Genomic DNA, 19311 nt, shown 5'->3' on the forward strand with positions numbered 1-19311 from the left:
TGAGTATTTGTGGGAGGAAGTTAAAAGAGCCATCAGGCAGCTGGTTCCACAACCATCAAATCTCACAGAACTGGACAGTGCTATTCATCAGGCCCGGTGTCAGATTCCTCGCATCACCTTTCAACATCTTGTGGAGCCAAGAATCGCCGCAGTATTGAAGGCAAAAGGTGGCCCAATGAAGTACTGATGGGGTGGTCATAATAATCTGGCCACTCAGTGTATATATATGAATGTATGTAACCCTATGTTCATAACAACACAATTTACAATAGTGAAGATCTGGAAACAGCCCAAGTGCCCATCAGTAGATGAGTGGATAAAAAAAGCTGTGGTACATTTATACCATGAAATACTATGGAGCAGTGAAAAAAGAAGGATCCCTTACCCTCTGAGACAGCATGGAGGGACCAGGAGAGTATCATGCTAATAAGCCAGTCAGAGACAAGTATCACATGATCGCACTCATGTGGAATCTAATGAACAAAATAAGCTGATGAACAAAACAGACCCAGAGACATAGAAGCATGGAACAGACTGACTAATCTCAGAGGGAAGGGGGGAATTAACCAAAGAGCTTAAATTCATAAATGCATAACCCATGGGCACAGACAATAATGAGGTGCAGGCCTGGGGGGAGTGGAGTGAAGGGGGTCAATGGGGGGAAAGGGGGACATCTGTAATACTTTGAACAATAACGATAAATTTTAAAAATAACAATAAAAAGAAAAAACAGTAGGAAAAGCTGCACTGCGAGCTTAGACTGAGAGTAGACGCCTAAACACCTCACCTGGGGTACCCCCCCGCCTCTCACACACCGTCCCACCCTCCAGGGAGCACCGCCAGGGACCCCGCGTGAAATCCCAAGCCCCCTCAATTCCCACTCCACCTGGCACGCCCTCTAAGTATCCCTTCCTCAGGCCACTTCCCTGGGTTCAAGGCCCCAGTGGGACACACCCCCTCAGATCTCCATCCCGCCGGTAATCCCGCTCCCGGGCCCAGCCCTCACCAAACAGTCCCTCGCCCCCTCCCCCAGGAAGACGCGTCCTTAGGCCCCGCCCTCCCGCCCGCGGAGGGCGCCGGAGCGGGTCAGAGCGTGGTGCTGGCGGCCACTGCCCCGTCTCCGATTCACAGAGGCCCGGAGAGCGCGGGGACCTGGCCGCCTACTCGAGCCGGTGGCCTCACCTCTCTTCCAAGAGCTCAGTGGGGACACCACCTCCACCCGCTCGGAGATGAACTCGGCCAGACTGGAGCGGAACAAGGCCGCCCGCACCGTCACGGCCACCACCAGCACCAGGGCCAAGGGAGCCGCCATGATAGCTGGGGCGGCACGCCGCCGGGGAGCGATAGGCGATGCGGAAGAGCCTCGGGCCCGTGCGCCGCCTCTGTAGTTCCGCGGCCCGGAGCGCCTGGCTGCTGCTGCCGCCGCAGCTGCCTGACAGGGGACTACCACTCCCAGGAAGCCTTGCGGCCCGGCAGGGCGGGCGACGGGAAGCCGGGCGAGTCAAGCCGGTGGCGAAGGGGTGGGCGACGTCTCCGGTGACAGCTGGTGAACTGTAAAGGCGCTCAGGAGCTGGAGCGCTGCGGAGGGTAGTCAGATGGGGGATTGATCTTCGTGGGGCTGTGAGTGAGTTTTAAGGAGATGTTAGTTTCGCTCTGGTGTGTTTGTTTTCAATGCTTAAGTGTTTCTCTTTTGTGTGTTTAGAGACAATTAACTATGTATTCATGTATTTGCAATTGTGTATTGAACGACATATGTTCTCAGGCACTATATTGGATTCTGAGGGTACATTTTGGCTTAGGAGACAGATGTGTTAGGCCTGCGGCCTGGAACAGTTGCTTAACCTTTCCGTGCCTCAGATCTCTCATCTGAAAAATGAACTGGCTGTTGGCTCCTGCTGGCCTGCGAGAAACAACTGAGGAATGCTTAGAAATTCTCCCACTTTTAAACACAGCCATTATAAAAAATTAAATTATATAAACTTACAACTAAATAAATTTTATTAAAAACAAGGTAGTATTTATTTTTGAATATTTATTCAAAACTCATCACTTCCTAATTGTTTTTACTACACTTTGTTTTAACTGTGCTCTTGAGGTGGTTTGGTATTTCACTAAGGCAAATATTGTATAACTAGAGGCCCGGTGCATGAAATTCATGCATGGGGGCAGGGGTCCCCTCAGCCCAGCCTGCACCCTCTCCAATCCGGGACCCCTCAGGGGATGTCCGACTGCTGGTTTAGGCCCGATTCCCAGGATCGGGCCTAAACCAGCAGTCGGACATCCCTCTCATAATTCAGGACCACTGGCTCCTAACTACTCACCTGCCTGCCTGCCTGATCGCCCCTAACTGCCCCTCCTGCTGGCCTGGTCACCTCCAACTGCCCTCCCGCCGGCCTGGTCGCCCCCATCTGCTCCCTCCGCCAGCCTGGTTGCCCCTCACTACCTCCCTCTGCTGGCCTGGTCGCCCCATGCAGCCTGCTGCTCAGTCGATTGGTCACCCCTCACTAACCCCCCTGCCGGCCTGGTCGCCCGACGCAGCCTGCTGCTCAGTCGTTTGGTTGCCCCTCACTAACCCCCCTGCCATCCTGGTCGCCCCACGCAGCCTGTTTGGTTGTCCGTTCAGTTGTGATGGTCACTTAGGCTTTTATATATATAGATATTGTGTACTACTGCCCTGCCCTTCCCAAATCCGTGTTCAGTGAAAACAGGTTGGTAGCTTGAAATCCCTCCTAATGTGAGTGTTTACATTACAGAAATGAGCACACACTCCAAATCAGGGTTTTATAGTTTGGAGAGCCCTTTGATAAGAATTCAGAAGCACACCACTTCATTAATTAATGTATGAAAAGTGCTTAAATGTTAGCTATAATAATATTAAATATATGAAGAAATTTCAGATCTGTAAACAAAATGAAACAGGTTACATGATGAAGAATAACTTAGTGGAAGGGTAGTGGTAATGTTATCCATGGAAGTGGGTGCTATGAGGAAAAGACTTTCCCAGGGCCCCAGTGGGAGGATAAGGTCTTGTTGAAAGCTTTATTGATGATGTAAAATTAAGGAGGTTCCCCTCCAAGGTCCCACCATGGGAAAAGTCCAATCTTGTCTTCAGCAGCCCAGAATTTCTATTCCATATTAAAGTCCAGTCCAGTCCAGCAACTGGCTAGTTTAGCTTATATTCCTAGCTGCAATCCATTGTGTGTGGGGTCTGCACAGCCATGGGCCATGAGGCTGCTTAAACCCACATGGCAAGCGAGCACACCGGGGAGTACAGGTCAGGGGCAAAGGAGAACAAGAGCAAGAGACAAGAGAAGGGAACTCTTTGTCTGGGAATTTTAACCAGGACCTTCCAAGATTTTGCACTCTTCTGATGGGCTCTGCCCCCTAGCCAATTTATTGTTCCCCAGGCTAAACTGATAGGCAAGAGCCTTCCCTATGTCACCCAGACTTCACAGCCCATACACTCATCTCCCCCTTGGTTCCATCCCTTCCCCCACCGATCTGCAGGAAATGGACCACTGGTTCCCTGGGGAGCTTGAAGCTGTAGCTTCCTGCAGAAGCTACCTAGATGACCATGCTTATAATGTCTGGCCTCCCCTTTGCTCTCTTCCTATTATTCATATTAACTACCTAATTATGATGATAACATTAACATTGGACAGGGTGATCAGGGAAGGCTCTGAGAAGAGGTGACATTTAAGCTGAGATCTAAAAGATGAGAAATTAATCAGAGCTTCCAAGCTGAGTCAGAAAGAAAGAACAAGTAAGGTATGGTCCAAGAAGAGAGTAGTAGACTAGGAGGTGCAGAGGCAGATAGGAGCGAATCAGGTAGGGACCTGTTCCCATAGTTGGGAATTTGGGCTTCATTCAAAGTGCAATGCATGTGCCTTTGGAGAATTTTAAACAAGAAAGTGTGTGTGTGTGTGTGTGTGTGTGTGTGTGTGTGTGTGTGTGTGTATCATTACATCCCCAGGATCTATACAGGGTGTTGGAGAATATTGCAATGACAAAGTTTTATTTCTTGCTTTAATGGAACTTAGAGAGCAGTTGCAGAGATGTGACAGTCTTAAGAATAACACAAATAAAAATAAAATCTCAAACCATGATGAGAGAAGGAAGAAAGAACAGGGTGCTAGCTGAATGCAAAAATCAGCCTGGGAACAGATAGCTTTCTCGACCATTGGGAGGAGCAGGTCTCCACTGGGAGAGGGGATCATGAAGGAATAAAGGCACTCTCATCCTTTGAGCCCTGCTCTGCTAAGCATTGTGCCATACTCTTAACACACATTAGCTTAGTCCGTACAACCTTCTTTCCTAAAGATGTAAATGTGTAGCGTAGGCCTCGACCTTGGTTTTTTTTTTCTTTTATGTTACGCAAATACCTGTCCTAAGCTTTGATTGCCAAGGCATCCACTTCAAAGACAGCTATCTTGAATAAACACGCTGCCAGTCACACAATTAGATTAAGAGCCAGATGGCCTCCTCCTATTGAGACTCCTTTGTTTTAGAGATATTGGTTGATTTAAATAACATCATTTGGGCTACTTGTTTATTTTGCTTTCTTCTGGGGCTTTAAATTCCTGCTTTTTAAATTCACCAATAAAGTGTGAGCCCATGTGTTTTAAATTTCACCTACAAACTCTAGGCCGCTGCCCAATAAAAGCAGCCACTCAGGCCTGTGGCCTGTTAGTGTGTGCTCTCTCTCTCCTTAACCTTGCTATGTGGCCCCAGGTGTGCTGTGTAATTTTCAGGTCTTGCAGGTCTTGTAAGTAATAAACCTTATCTTTTCAAAGTTTCCTGATGGTTATTGCTAAAAGGCATCTTGAAATCATAGTCAGAACCACAAGGGCTGGTCCAGCTACAATACTGGTTATTGACAGGCTGAGACCAGTACAAAACAAGTGTTGTTATTTCCTTTTACATAAAAGGAGGAGATATGTATTACATCATCTTCAAGTAAAGTATATTACATCTTGAAAAATGGAGGAGATTGAGCAAGATTAGGTAACATAGTGAAGATTGAGCAAGATTATGTAATGTAAAATGCTTAGCACATAGCAAGTGCTCAATATATACATTGTCAACTGTTTTATTATTATTTGTATTATCCTAACAAATGACTTAAAAATTCTTAGGGTTTGGATTGTCTTTGGGAAGAACAGTGATTAGCCATGATAAGTAGAAAATGTAACCCAAACCAGTGGTTCTTAAACAGGAGTGTGCATGGATCATAGACCTAAATATAAGGTCATAGAAGACTCCTAGAAAACACAGAAATACTATAGTAAATCTCCATGACCTTGAGTTAGGCAATGGCTTCTTATAACAACAAAAGCACAGGCAACAAAAGAAGAAATAACTTGAACTTCATCAAAATTAAAAACTTTTGTACCCCAAAGGACACTATCAAGAAATTAAAATGGCTCGGCCAGCATGGTTCAGTGGTTGAGTGTCGACCTATGAACCAGGAGGTTATGGTTCGATTCCTGGTCAGGTCATATGCCCAGGTTGCAGGCTCAATCCACAGTGTGGGAAGTGTAAGAAGCAGCCAATCAATGATTCTCTCTCATCTTTGATGTTTCGCTCTCTCTCCCCCTCTCCTTTCCTCTCTGAAATCAATAAAAATATATTTTAAAAGAATAAAGAAAGAAAGAAAATGTGGCAGGATAGTAAGAAGCTAGGAAAATTCCTGGGCAACTGGAATGGGGAAACTTAAAGTTAGAGAGAGAAAATTAAATAAAGCCAAATGGTTTGGGCAGCTTGTAGCCAGCTCGCTAGACATCTTCCCTAACCAGAGAATACATAGCTTAAATCACCCTGGCCTGGGAAAATAAAAACAAATACCCAATTAATGACATTTGTGCCAGCTAAACCCAAGGACAGATGAAGTCTGGGGGACAAACAACAAAACCCCCAAAGCATTTGGATGGTATCACTTGAGGGGGTGGGGGGGAAGGGATGTTAGGCAGGAAAGATAGCTGCTAGGGCAGGAGGAGGGGAAGGGGAAAAAAGGGGGGAGTTTATCTCACCCATTGAACAAAGAAGCAAGCAAGATAAAATCGCAAGATGTTCTTATAAATTCTGGGGAAAGCTGCAACAATGTAAAAGGAGAACCTTGAAATCTATGCGGGGGGAGTATAAAACCCTTGAGCCCCTACCAGGTGCCTGGGGTGCTCAGACTAGCTGAGTTGTCCACTTGTGCTTTATCCAATTGTATTCTTACTAAGTTTGCTTGCTTTGCTTCCTTAGTAAATCTGCTTGCTTTGCTTCACCACTGCTTTCTGTCACTCGTCTGAATTCTTTCTCACGAGTATGACAAGAGCCGAGGAGGGGAGAGCCATCCCCCTTTGACTTGGGTGGCTCTCTGGTAATAAAAAGACAAACCACAGAATGGGAGAAAATATCTACAAATCATATATCTGATTAGGGACAATTATCCAGAATATATAAAGAACTCTTTACAACTCAATAATAAAATGACAAATGACCTGATTAAAAATGGACAAATGATTTGAATAGATATATTTCCAAAGATACACAAATGGCCAATAAGCATGTGAAAAGATGCTCAACATTATTAGTTATTAGGGAAATATAAATCAAAACCTCAATGAGCCCTAGCCAGTTTTCTCGGTGGTTAGAGCGTTGGCCCGCAGACTGCAGGGTCTTGGGTTTGATTCTGGTGAAGGGCATGTACCTCAGTCAGGGCCCTTGTGGAAGGCAACCAATTGATGAGTCTCTCTCATATTGATGTTTCTCTCTCTCTGTCTCTGCCCCTCCCTTCCACTCTAAAATCAATGGGAAAAAATATCCTTGAGAAACAATATCCTGGAGTGAGGATTAACAAAACAAACAAAAAATCCACCTCAATGAGCTATCACTTTATACCCATTAGGATAGCTACAATAAAAGACTGATAACAGGTATTGACAAGGATGTTAAGAAATTGAAATCCTCATAACATCACTGAATGGGAATGTAAAATGCTGTAGCCATTCTGGAAAATAGTTTGATAGTTCCTCAAAATGTTACACATAGAGTTGCCACTCTGGTCATGTAGCTTAGCTGTTAGGATGTCTCTCTAAAATCAATAAACATATCCGCAGGTGAGGATTTAATATAACAATAATAAAAATAACTTGTATATAAATATTCATAGCTTATTTATAGTTATTCATAATAGCCAAAAAGTGGAAACAACACAAATATCCATTTTATTTGCCATGGATGGGTAAACAAAATATAGTATATCTATACAATGGACTATAATTGGGCAATAAAAAAGAATGAAGTATTGATACATACTATAATTGGATGACCTTGAAAACATGCTAAGTGAGCTTTGGCTGGGTAGCTCAGTTGGTTAGAGTGTGGTCCCTAAACACCAAGGTTGTGGGTTCAACCCCTGGTCAGGGCACATACAAGAAACAATGAATGGCCTGGCCAATGTGGCTCAATGGTTGAGCATCAACTCATGAATCAGGTGGTCACGGTTTGATTCCAGGTCAGGACACATGCATGTCCGATTGTGGGCCTGACCCCCAGTAGGGGGCATGCAAGAGGGAACTGATCAACGACTCTCTCTCATCATTGATGTCTCTATCTCTCTCTCCCTATCCCTTCCGCTCTCTGAAATCAATAATAAAAAAGAAACCACCAATGAATGCATCAATAAATGAAACAACAAATTCTCTCTCTCTCTCTCCCTTCCTCTCAAATCAATCAATAAATTTTAAAAATTAAAGTGCCCCAGCCAGTGTGGCTCAGTTGCTTAAAGCCTTGTCCCATCACCAGAAGGTTGTGGGTTCGATTCCAGTCAGGGCACATACCTAGGTTGCCGGTTTAAACCCCCTGGTTGGGGCAAGTACAAAAGGTAACTGATCGATGTATCTCTCTCACACCTATGTTTCTCTCTCTCTCTCTCTCTCTCTCTCTCTCTCTCTCTCTCTCTCTCTCTCCCCCCCCTTCTTCACATTCTAAAATCAATTTAAAAATAAATATTATATATATATATAATAATATATATAATAATATATATATATATATTACCTCTTAGACATCACCACCTGGATATCCCAAAGCTACTTTAAATCCCAAATATCTAAACCTGAGCTCATGATCTTTCTTCCAAAAACTCAATTTCTTATCTCTGTGAATGGCACCACCAATGTTTCACATGCTCAGCCAAAAACCTGGGAATCAGTCTACGTAGCTCCCACTTCCCCATCCCTTGTATACACTCTATCTTCAAACTTTGACCTAGATATCAATCAAATTCATCTACTCCTCTCCATTTTCACTGCCACCACCCTGGTCTAAGCCAGCAGGATTTCTCACCTAGATGTCTGTTATACTCTCTTGAATAGTCTCTTATTGCCACTCTTCATCCTCAACTCATTCTCTATCCCTGACATGGCTGTTGAATGAATGAATGAATGAATGAATGAATGAATGAATGAAATCACTAAGCTCTCACTTAAAACCCTTCACTGGCTTTCCTTTGCACTTAGTTTAAGAACTAAGTCCTATCTGGCCAATGTGGCTCAATGGTTGAGCATTGACCTATGAACCAGGAAGTTATGGTTCAATTCCCAGTCAGGGCACATGCCCAGGTTGCGGGGGGCATGCAGGAGGCAGCCGATCAATGATTCTCATCATTGATGTTTCTATCTCTCTCTCTTTCGTCCTTCCTGAAATAAAAATAAATTTAAAAAGAACTAAGTCCTTAAGATGGCTTGCAAAGGAAGGGCCAGCATGATCTGTCCCCCTCCCTCCCTCCCTTCCCTCTTCCTCTATGTTTCTGCCCTCTTTGCACCTGAGAAAGTCAGTTAATAAGTAGCCATTCCCTTGGTACATTCTACTGTGTACACCCCATTGGCTACTCCCAACAGCATCTGTCCTTATTTGGCCAAGTCCTACATATCCTTCAAGGTCCATTCCGTTCTTAAAGTTTCCTCCTTTATGAAGACTTTGATTCCATCAGGGAGGTAGTTTCTTCTCTGTGCTCCCAAAGCATTTACCAGCTACCTCTGTCCCACACTTACGATCACGGTCTGATCATTCTGTTACCTGAAGTTGTTGGGAGTGTGATTCTTCTGTTAGTTGAATCTTACTTGTGGTGGATTTTTCCTTGTGTATTTCATCAGTTTTTTCCTTTCGAATTAGTTAATGTTTGGAAGGGCTTTATATATAGGAATCCTATGTAGTCTGCAATGGGGGGTGGGTGAAGGGTTTGCATTTGTCTCTGCTAGGCATCTGATAGAGTTTTGGAGTAGGCCTCCTTTTATATTGATTTCTCAGCCTCAGGGATTCCCAGTCATGCAGGTGATATAAATATGAACCCCAGATACACGGAGGTCAGGCATGTGGTTTCAAATTCTCAGGAAATAGTTTTTTCCCCCACCTAAAGACCAAGTCCAGACAAACACATAGGACACACAGATTTTTGTCTCCTTTGCTAGTAGTCAGATATTTGTTTGTTTATCCCTAGTCCACTCTTTCAATGTGGACTAGACCCAAAGGGTCCTAGTTTATCAAGACCTCAAATTTCATATAAGCTCAAGGCTTCCTCTCCCCAATTGTCTGTTAAAATCCAAACTATTGCAAGTCCTGTTGTACATTTAAAAGGATGTTTATTGTGTTTATTTTCAGCATTTCCATGTGTGTAGCAGGAAATTCCAGATATTTTCAGAAAAGGAAGGCCAACTCAATACTTAGTAGACAGAATGTCATTATCTGTTTACTTATCTATTTTCCCCGTGAGTATCAAGCTCTGAAAGGGCAGGATCTGGGTCTGACTCCTCTCTGGGTCAAGACGACGACCCTAGACACAGTAAAATTTGCTCAGTGCATTTGTTGATACCAAACCTCCACTCAAACACTTCTGGAGATAGGGAGAGCTCATTTTCTCCCAAAGTAGCCGTTTCTTTGGAAAGAGTTGTGTTATCTGGGTGACCACTTGACTAATGGGGGACACCCTGGCCCTCATATGTGTTCATCCTTCCCAACACTCAGCTTGTCCACTCAGATCCGATAGGGGGCTGGGTATCAGGGCCTGAATGATCCCAGTGATAACTGGGACTTTGAACTTTGATTCAGGAGGAAGTACATGGGCTAGTCCTAAATGTAAACCTAAAGCTCTTATGCACCATTAGTAGAAGTCTAAATTGGTACAATACTTTGGGAGAGCAATTCAACAGCATCTATTTAAAATTGAAATATGTATACCTATCATCTTACAATTCACTTCTCTGAGTCTATTCTAGTCATACAAGAATAGTCACTAGAGCATTTGTCTGTGATAGCAAAAAGATTGAAAACCACCCAAATGTCCATCAATAAGTGATCAACTAAATAAGCTATCTAACAGCCATACAATGGGAAACTGTAAGACAGTTTTCCTTTAATGAGGTATATCTACATGTATTGACATAGATAGAACTCCAAGTTATATTGCTGAGTGAAAAATGTGAGTCTGCAGGACAGAGTATAGATTGATGTGGAAACAAAATAACTTACAAGCAGTATAAATTGTTACATCCTGGAAGCTATTTGGCAATATCTATCAACTTTACATTGCTACTAAAATTTTTTAGATAATCTCAACCTACTAATCCCTACTGATAGATATTCTTACAAATAATATGCAAAATAATGGATAAAAATATTAATTGCAGTATTATCTGTAGTAATAAAATATTGGAAACAACTTTTCTTTCATTAGGAGACTGGTAAATACTATGCATACTATAATGGGATACAATGCAGGTGTGAAAAAGAGTGAGGTTTGCCCTAGCTGGTTTGGCTCAGTGGATAGAGTGTCAGCCTGCAGACTGAAGGGTCACAGGTTCGATTCCGGTGAAGGGCACATATCTTGATCGCTAGGGCACATGTAGGAGGCAGCCAATTGATGTGTCTCTCTCATGTGTCTTTCTCACATTGATGTTTCTGTGTGTCACTCCCTCTCCCTTCCTCTCTGACATCAATAAAAATATATTTTAAAAAAGTTTTCTTGGAATTTATACAATATTTATGTAAATTGTTGTATCATTTAAAAAACATTTTAATTTTTAAAAATATTTTTATTGATTTCAGAGATGAAGAGATAGAAACATCAATGATGAGAGAGAATCACTAATGGGCTGCCTCCTGCACACCCCCTGCTGGGGATTGAGCCCACAAACAAGGCATGTGCCCTTGACTAGAATCAAACCCGGGACCCTTCAGTCCACAGGCCAACACTCTATCCACTGAGCCAAACTGGCCAGCACTACATTTTAATTTTTAAAAATTGACTTCAGGTAGATAGTACAACCACCCCAGGCAAAGGAGTGAGGCTGCCTCTCCTTCTGAAAGGAGGATTCATGTCAAGCCCTTTGTCTCACCTGCTTTCCCTAAGGACACCCTGGCTCAGAAGGAGGCACCTGGGCTGTTCCTGGCATCATTCCAAAGAGCCTCATCTGTCACCTCTCACCTACTTGGCTCCCTGTCCCTAGTATTCTGGGCTGAAAACCAGAGTCAATTGACCATAGGGTCATATTTCCAGAGGTCCTGATCGATGTGAGGTTGAGCAAGGCAGCCCAGAAAAACGGGGACGGCTGGCTCCGACCTCTTACCTCTCTGTTCCACCCCTTCAATACCCCACCACTCTTCCTCCCACCTCCAAAAATATCTCTCTCTCAGTCCATTCAGTGGAAAGAGGTCATCTGAAGAACCCATCCAACTAGATATGCAGGAATTTAGTGTAAGAGCTCTGGAGCCAGGCTGGCAGGATTCATATACCAGTCTGTCAGTTAGTAGCTGTCAAACCTTCGGCAGATAACTCAAACTCTCTGTGCCTCAGTTTCAGAACCTGCAAGATGTGGATAATAAGGGTAGCTCCCTGTCAAGATCATTGTGAAACTGTAATGAGAGATTACATGAAAAACCTTTAGAATACCTGGAACACAGAAGGCAATCAATAAATATTAGCCATGATTATTAACACTTGTGCAAATACTTTTTTAAAGGACAGCGCTAAAAAGCTTTGAAGGCTCCTTCAGAAGAAAAATTAAATCTGGCAAGTCAATAAGTCACCTGTATTAAACATCAAGGAGGCATTAGTCACTAGCTTTCTAATTTGACTCAAATCAGGAATAGTTATTATGACAGAGGAAGTTCTTGAACAAAAAGTCTAAGGAAAATGATGTTCTGACCCAAATCTGTGACAACTTCATTTCAAACATGGAAAAAACATCTGACCTGGGAATTATGAACTGCTGACTTTGCCCTTCTCAAATGAGTTGGTCAATGTTGATTTTGGGCATGTAGGTCAGTGATGATATTGTATTTTCTTAACTGAATTGAATAAGTATACTTTAATGTTGCCTTTTTATTCTTTTTAAACCAATTTAGTTGAGGTGTAATGAGTTTTGACAAATATAAGGTGTCCCCCCAAAATGTATACACACATTTTGAATAATTATACAAGCAGTGTTTATTAAAATACATTTCATTTTCAAAATTGAGCTATCAGCTGTTAAAGTGTGCATACATTTTTGGGGGACATGCTGTAAATGCACCCATCCAACTAGGTTTAGTATACGGACAGGAAATATCGAGCATTTCTATCACTGTTCCCATTTGTCGTTGGTCCTGCCACCACCCCCAAGCAGCTATTGATCTGCTTTGTTAGCACATATTACTTTTACCCGTTCTAGGAGCTCATATGAATGGAATCATATGGTATCTACTCTTTTGCATCTGGTTTCTTCTGTTCAGCCTTGTGTTTTGAGGTCCATCCATATTTTTTGCTGATATCAGTTTATTCCTTTTTTAAATGCTTAATATAGTCCATTGGATGAATATACTACAATTCTGTTAACTTTATATACTAGGTTCAATATATATATATTTCAGAGAGGAAGGGAGAGGGAGAGATAGAAACATCAATGATGAGAGAGAATCATCGATCAGCTGCCTCCTGCATGCTCCCTACTGGGGATTGAGCCCGAAATCAGGGCATGTGCCCTTGACTGGAATTGAACCTGGAACCCTCCAGTCTGCAGGCCAATACTCTATCCACTGAGCCAAACTGGCTAGGGCTATATACTAAATTTTGAGAGAATACAGGTTGAATGTATTTGAACTCTAGGAGAGTGTGAAGCGGTAAGAACTGGAAGTAGAAGCCTCAAGTTCCTGTCCTATCCCTTATCCCTTTCATTCTTTCCTTCTGTTACCTTGCACAAGTCCTTCCCCCTCATCTAGGCTTCAGTTTCCTCATTTGTAAACTTAGTCCACTAAATGATGTTTAAATAACCATTCCATTACAGGTGGAAGGGTTTATTCTCCTACAAGAAGGCACTTTTTTTTTAAGGTTCACAGGTAAGGTTCTGCCCCCAGGAGCAAAGTAGGCCCAGTGAATTCCTCTGGCAGAAAAGGGAGGGCAGTATCCACAGAAAACCAGACAAGCAATGGAGAATAAGCAGGGAGTCTCCAGGCAACTCCAGGAATTGATAGATATTTACACTCTATTCAGAACCTCTATTCCTGGTTTTTCTGCCAAAAGCTCCTGGCGGTAAACTCTTGGCTGGAATCAAGGGAGTTGGACCAAAAGAATTTCATAGAATAGGAGGGCGTCTGAGGACAGAGAGCAGGCCATGGTGAAGACTGAGGCTGCCATTCTGGGCCCAGAGGGTAGGTAGGTAAAACCAAGGGAAAGGATGAGGGGAACAGCTTGATCCAGAGAATGGATCAGAATCTTTGAAAGATACCATTGAGCCCAGATACCTCCATTACCCAAAGAAATCCCAGGGTCCCACATGGTTCAGGCTTAACACCTTCAATGTCATGGATTCTTAAAGAGAGAGGAAGGGAGAGGGGGAAAGAGGGAGCCTCCCACAGGGAACAAAGCTGCAACTGGGCATGTACCCTTGACAGGAATTGAACAGTCAACCTCCTGGTACACAGAACAACACCCAGATGAGCCACACCAGCCAGGGCAAATCTCCCCACCCTCACTTTTTTTTAGATTCCCCTAGCACCCTGGCTTATTCACTCTCCTAAACTTTATCTCCCTGAACCATAATGTCTCTATGTTTCTGTTTACACTGAATGAGATTCTCAAGTACAGAAAAGGTATCTGTCTTCCAGAAGGTAACTAGGCATCCCGGGTGTGTGGTGAACTGCGAGCAGGTAGTGCTCAAAGAGACAGGAAAATCATGTGTTTGGGGACCTCTGAGGAGAGGTTACTTTCTCCCAGAGAGATCTTAGAGAACTTCCTGGAGGAAGTGCCCTTTGGCTAATAGATATCCTGGAGTTATATCTCACATATTCAAATTATTCCATTTCAACTATATGACTTTGGCAAAAGAAACAAGATAGAAAAAATCATTGTTCCACCCAGCCAGAGTGGCTCAGTGGTTGAACATCAACCTATGAACCAGGAAGTCACCATTTGATTCCTGGTATATGCTCTATCCCCAGTGGGGCGCGTGCAGGAGGCAGCCAATCAATGATTCTCTCTCATCATTGATGATTCTCTCTCTTGCTCCCTCTCACTTCCTCTCTGAAATCAATAAAAATATATTTTAAAAAAATCATTGTTCCAAGTTATAACACTTTTAATGAGCTTCACAAAAATATTTGCACTGAGACAAAATATACTAGAGTTAAATTAGTAACTCAAGCTGCCTCTTAATTTTTATGCAAAAACTTTTTCAACCTATGTGTTGCAGTTCTCTATTGTTGTGTAACAAACCTCCACAAACTTAGGGGCCTACTACAACACCCATTTAATTGGGGTGATCACTTCCTAAGATATATAAATGTCTAACCACTATGCTATACACATGAAACCAATATAAATATTGTATGTCAACTGTAACTGAAAAATTTTAAAAATTTAAAATAAATAAGATGTGCCACATTAAATATATATATATATATATATATATATATATATATATATATATATATATATATATGACAACAGGCATTTATTAGTTCACAGTTCTATAAGTCAGAAGTCCAGGCACAGCTTATCTGCGTTCTCTGCTCCAGGACCCACAGGCTGAAATCAAGGTGTTGGCCAGCTGTGTCTTCATCTGGAGACTCAACTAGGGAAAGTTTGGCTTCCCGGCTCCCTCAGATTGTTGGCAGAATTCATTTTCGTGTGGCCATGTTACTGAGATCCCCATTTTCTTGCTCTCTGTTAACTGGGGGCCTCCCTTGGCTTCTAGAGACCCCGCCTGAGCCCTTGCTATGTGGGCACCTCAACAACATGGCAGTTTGTTCCTTCAAGGCTAACATGGGGGTGATAGGCAAAAAACCTGTATATTTTTCACATGTAGGCTTTATAACTTTTATGCTATTTATTATTGCACACACGTGTATATACTATATTTCTAAGCACAGTTAAAGGTACAGAAATATGCACTGGCTCTTATTAGCGCAGTGATCTTGAGCCTCAGCCGTTTGAGCACCAAGTTCCTCATCTGTAAAATGGGGATAACAGCAGAGTCCATCTTGGAGAGTTACAGGCACAAAGTAAATGCTAGATAAATATAAGCTGCTGATTAGTCCTGAATAGAGAGGGTATAAACACAGGAGATGGGGTGGGTAAGTGGACAGGGTCCCGAAGGAGGAGGAAACTGCAAGAGCAAAATCCTGGAAGCAGGAAGGCTGATGGTGGTTTAGAGTGTGATCATTTGCGCAGGGTGTGTGTGTGTGTTGACAGGATAAATAGGGTGGGTGAGGGCAGCTTCAATCATGCCTCTTGTCGTCACTTATTGAATGCTTACTGTGTACCAGGTACCATGAGAGGATGCCTGGCCAGCAGTGTGAATTGCATCTGGAAGTAGTAGGGAGGCAAGGAAAAGCTGTGAGCAGAAAAGGACAGGGCTCTGAGCTTTAGGGGAATCCATTTGCTCCCAGAAGAGTGGCTGGGAACCCTGTTGTCCACTCTTTCCTTCCCAGCCTCAAAGCTGGAGGGGATGCAATCATTTCCCTTCAAAAGTTCCAAATGTGTGAATTCATGCAGGGCACTCACACCAGAGCAGCTCACATGGGTACTTGTCCACACTCAGAGCACACCCACAGAACACCAAAGTCACCACCCCACCCTCACACTATGAACAGATGGACTAAAACTAAGACCAGCATTTGGCTTCTTGCCACCTGCCTCCTCTCCCTGAAATGAATCCTGTCCTGACCCCATCACTTCCTCATCAGGGGCAGTAAGCACATTTCACACAAACTAACACAGATGCTTGGAGGTTGGGAATGGAGTACTGTTTAGAAATCTTGGAGCCAGCCATTTTGCAGATGGGAAACTGAGGCTCAGACAAAGAAAGTGACTTGTCCAGGGACAGGCAGTGAGCCCAGGATTAATAGAACCATGATTGAAATCTGGATTGACTGACAATCAGACCACAGTTTTTCATGATGTACACACACACACACACACACACACACACAGAGTTACCCTCAATGCAGACATCTCTGGGTTGAATAACAAAGCTTTTTGCATAGGAGTTCAGGGGATATGGCTCCTTGGTAAAATATAGGCTTATCTGTTGGGGGAATTTGTGAGTATGTCTACTTTAGGTGGCTTTGCCAATCCAATTTCTTCCCATCTCTGTCTCAGTTTCTTCACCAGTAGAATGGGAAGAATCTACACTAATAAAAGACAAACATGCAATCTGACCGTACCTCCACTATGCCTTAAGCCACGCCTACCAGCCAATCAGAGCGACTATATGCAAATTAACCCAACCAAGATGGCGGCCGGAAGCCATGGAACTGGAGCAAGCAGGAGGCTTGGTTGCCCCAATGATGGAGGAAGCCAAGCTTCCCGCCTGCCGTGGCCAGCTCTGAGCTCCACTCAAAGCAACAAAGTTTCAATTATAGAAGATAAATAAACCCCAGATACCTGCTTTCAGCCAGCCATGGCCACGGAGCTGGAGCGAGCAGGAGGCTTGGTTGCCCCTGGTGATGGAGGAAGCCAAGCTTCCCTCCCGCCTGCCCTGGCCAGCTCTGAGCTACTCTCAAGGCTACAAAGTTTCAATTATAGAAGGTAAATAAATCCCAGGATAAAAAAAGAAAAAAAGGAGAAGCTGGGAGCTTCCATCACCGGCGGGCGGGGGGGGTGAGGGGTTGGCTTGGCCAGCCTGAAAACGGCCCTCAGCCCCTCACCCAGACTGGCCAGGCACCCCAGTGGGGATCCCCCACCCTAAAGGGGGTGTGGCCAGCCTGAATACAGCCATCAGCCCCTCACCCAGGCTGGCCAGGCACCCCAGCGGGACCCCCACCCTGATCCGGGACATCCTTCAGGGCAAACCTGCCGGACCCCACCCATGTACCAGGCCTCTATTCTATATAATAAAAGGGTAATATGCAAACTGACCCTAACAGCAGAATGACTGGGAATGACTGGTCACTATGATACACACTGACCACCAGTGGGCAGACGCTCAATGCAGGAGCTGACCCCTGGTGGTCAGTGCATTCCCACAAGGGGAGCTCTGCTCAGCCACAAGCCAGGCTGATGGCTGCCAGTACAGTGGTGGTGGTGGGAGCCTCTCCTGCCTCCTCAGCAGCGCTAAGGATGTCGGACTGCAGCTTAGGCCTGCTCCCCGCTGGCAAGTGGACATCCCCCAAGGGCTGCCGGGCTGCCAGAGGGATGTCTGACTGCCAGCTTGGGCCCGATCCCCCATGGAGCAGGCCTAAGCCAACAGGTGGACATCCTCCGAGGGGTCCCAGACTGCAAGAGGGCATAGGCCGGGCTGAGGGACCCCCCCGCCCCCGCCAGTGCACAAATTTTTGTGCACTGGGCCTCTAGTATTATCTATATTAGGGGATTCTTGTGAAGATTAAATGAGTTATCAACACAGGTAAGGGATTAGAATAGTACCTAGCACATAGAAATCCCAATAGTATCATCATTAATATTACTTGTTTAACTCTGTAAACCTAGTGGGCAGGGGAGGAGGGAAGACTCTGCTTCTACATGATAGGGCCTTGCTGGTTTCAACTCAGATTCCAAGCTACCCACTGGGTTTCAGTTCTCCAGTAGGCTTATTTATACCTTTGAGTACACCTAAAGTCCCATGAAGGACACACCCAGGCTGACACATTTCTGCTCTTTGAAGTAGGGGGAGGGGGAGGGGAGAGGCAAGTCACTGGGGAGCCCCCAGGGTTTTGTGAGGGCAAGCCCAAAGCCCTAACTGGAATGAAAGGGTGGCCTCTTGACTTCCAATCTTGGGGCCCATAAAATTGGGCAAGTGCTTACATCTGGTCAGGGATTGGATGGGCATGTGTTGACCCTGCGGGTGTGAGCTCATGGGCACATGTGTGTATGTTTGTATATGGATGCCTTCATGTATATGCATAGATGCACATGTCTATCCATGTACGTACACAGGAGTGGCACCCTACATCTGATCAGAAATGAGACTCCAGGATCACCCCCAGCATGGGTCTCACTGCCTCTTTTTATAGCCCCTAGGCCCAAGTGAGGGACCCAGAATACTAAGTCCACTCCTTGGGGTCAGTGTCAGCAGATGGCTCTGCTGCTTTATAATTCTAATCACGTGCTTTTTTTTAAAAAAAAAAATCCTCACCCACGGATATTTTTTCCATTGTTTTTTAGAGAGAATGGAAGGGAGGAGGAGAGAGAGAAACATTGATTGGTTGCCTCCCACAGGAGCCCCAATGGGGGCTGGGGATCGAACCTGCAACCCAGTATGTGCCCTTGACCTGGAATCAAACCCGAGACCCTTTAGTGCCCAGGCCCACGCTCTAATTGTTAAGACAATTGGACCAAATACTTTGCTCTCGCTATGTCTTAGTGTGTCTCAGTTTTTCCACCTATAAAATAAGGAGTTTGGATGAATTAAGGTTTGAGGTTTCCTCCTCCCTGATGATAAATCTCTGTAGTGGAGAGGGATGGGTCCCAGGAGTTTCAGGCTGGGACTCCACTGGGCCCCAGCCCCCTACTTCCATGGGTACCCCTGACTCTACAAAGAAGCTGAAAACTGGAATCTGCCCTAGCAGACTGTACATGGGGATCAGCTAAGGTTAGGAGCAGAATCCAGGTCATTTAGGGTATCAGTGTATATGCCAGGAACCCCCTTCCCTAGGCTTGGAGAACCAAAACACTGTCCCCAATAGCATGCTTCTTATACCAGGGTAGAGGGGCCAGGTGGAGACTTCTGTGCCAACCCTTCTTGAGCTGTAACTACTAAGCCTTTGAATAGCACCTACTCTGCCAGGCCCAGCACAGGCCCAGTGTGGGGAGAATATGGACAGAGATTCTACCCTTGAGATACCAGC

The 19311-nt window shown here is 44.5% G+C and overlaps 1 protein-coding gene across 2 annotated transcripts in view; it reads right to left on the bottom strand.

Annotated features, from left to right (window-relative positions):
• PIGU (phosphatidylinositol glycan anchor biosynthesis class U) overlaps positions 1-19311 on the bottom strand; it is a 109569-nt gene that overhangs the window by 87978 nt on the left and 2280 nt on the right. Inside the window, exon 1 of one of the 2 annotated variants that reach the window (XM_059705946.1) lies at positions 1183-1958. The exons of the other annotated variant lie outside the window; for it this stretch is intronic. Coding sequence (XP_059561929.1) covers positions 1183-1312 — 130 coding nt within the window. The 5' untranslated portion in view covers positions 1313-1958. Of the gene's footprint in view, positions 1-1182; positions 1959-19311 lie in introns of those variants that run through there. 2 annotated transcript variants of the gene reach the window in all.

This window comes from Myotis daubentonii, chromosome 8 (genome assembly GCF_963259705.1).
Source record: "Myotis daubentonii chromosome 8, mMyoDau2.1, whole genome shotgun sequence".
In the NCBI taxonomy this organism is placed as follows: Eukaryota; Metazoa; Chordata; class Mammalia; order Chiroptera; family Vespertilionidae; genus Myotis; species Myotis daubentonii.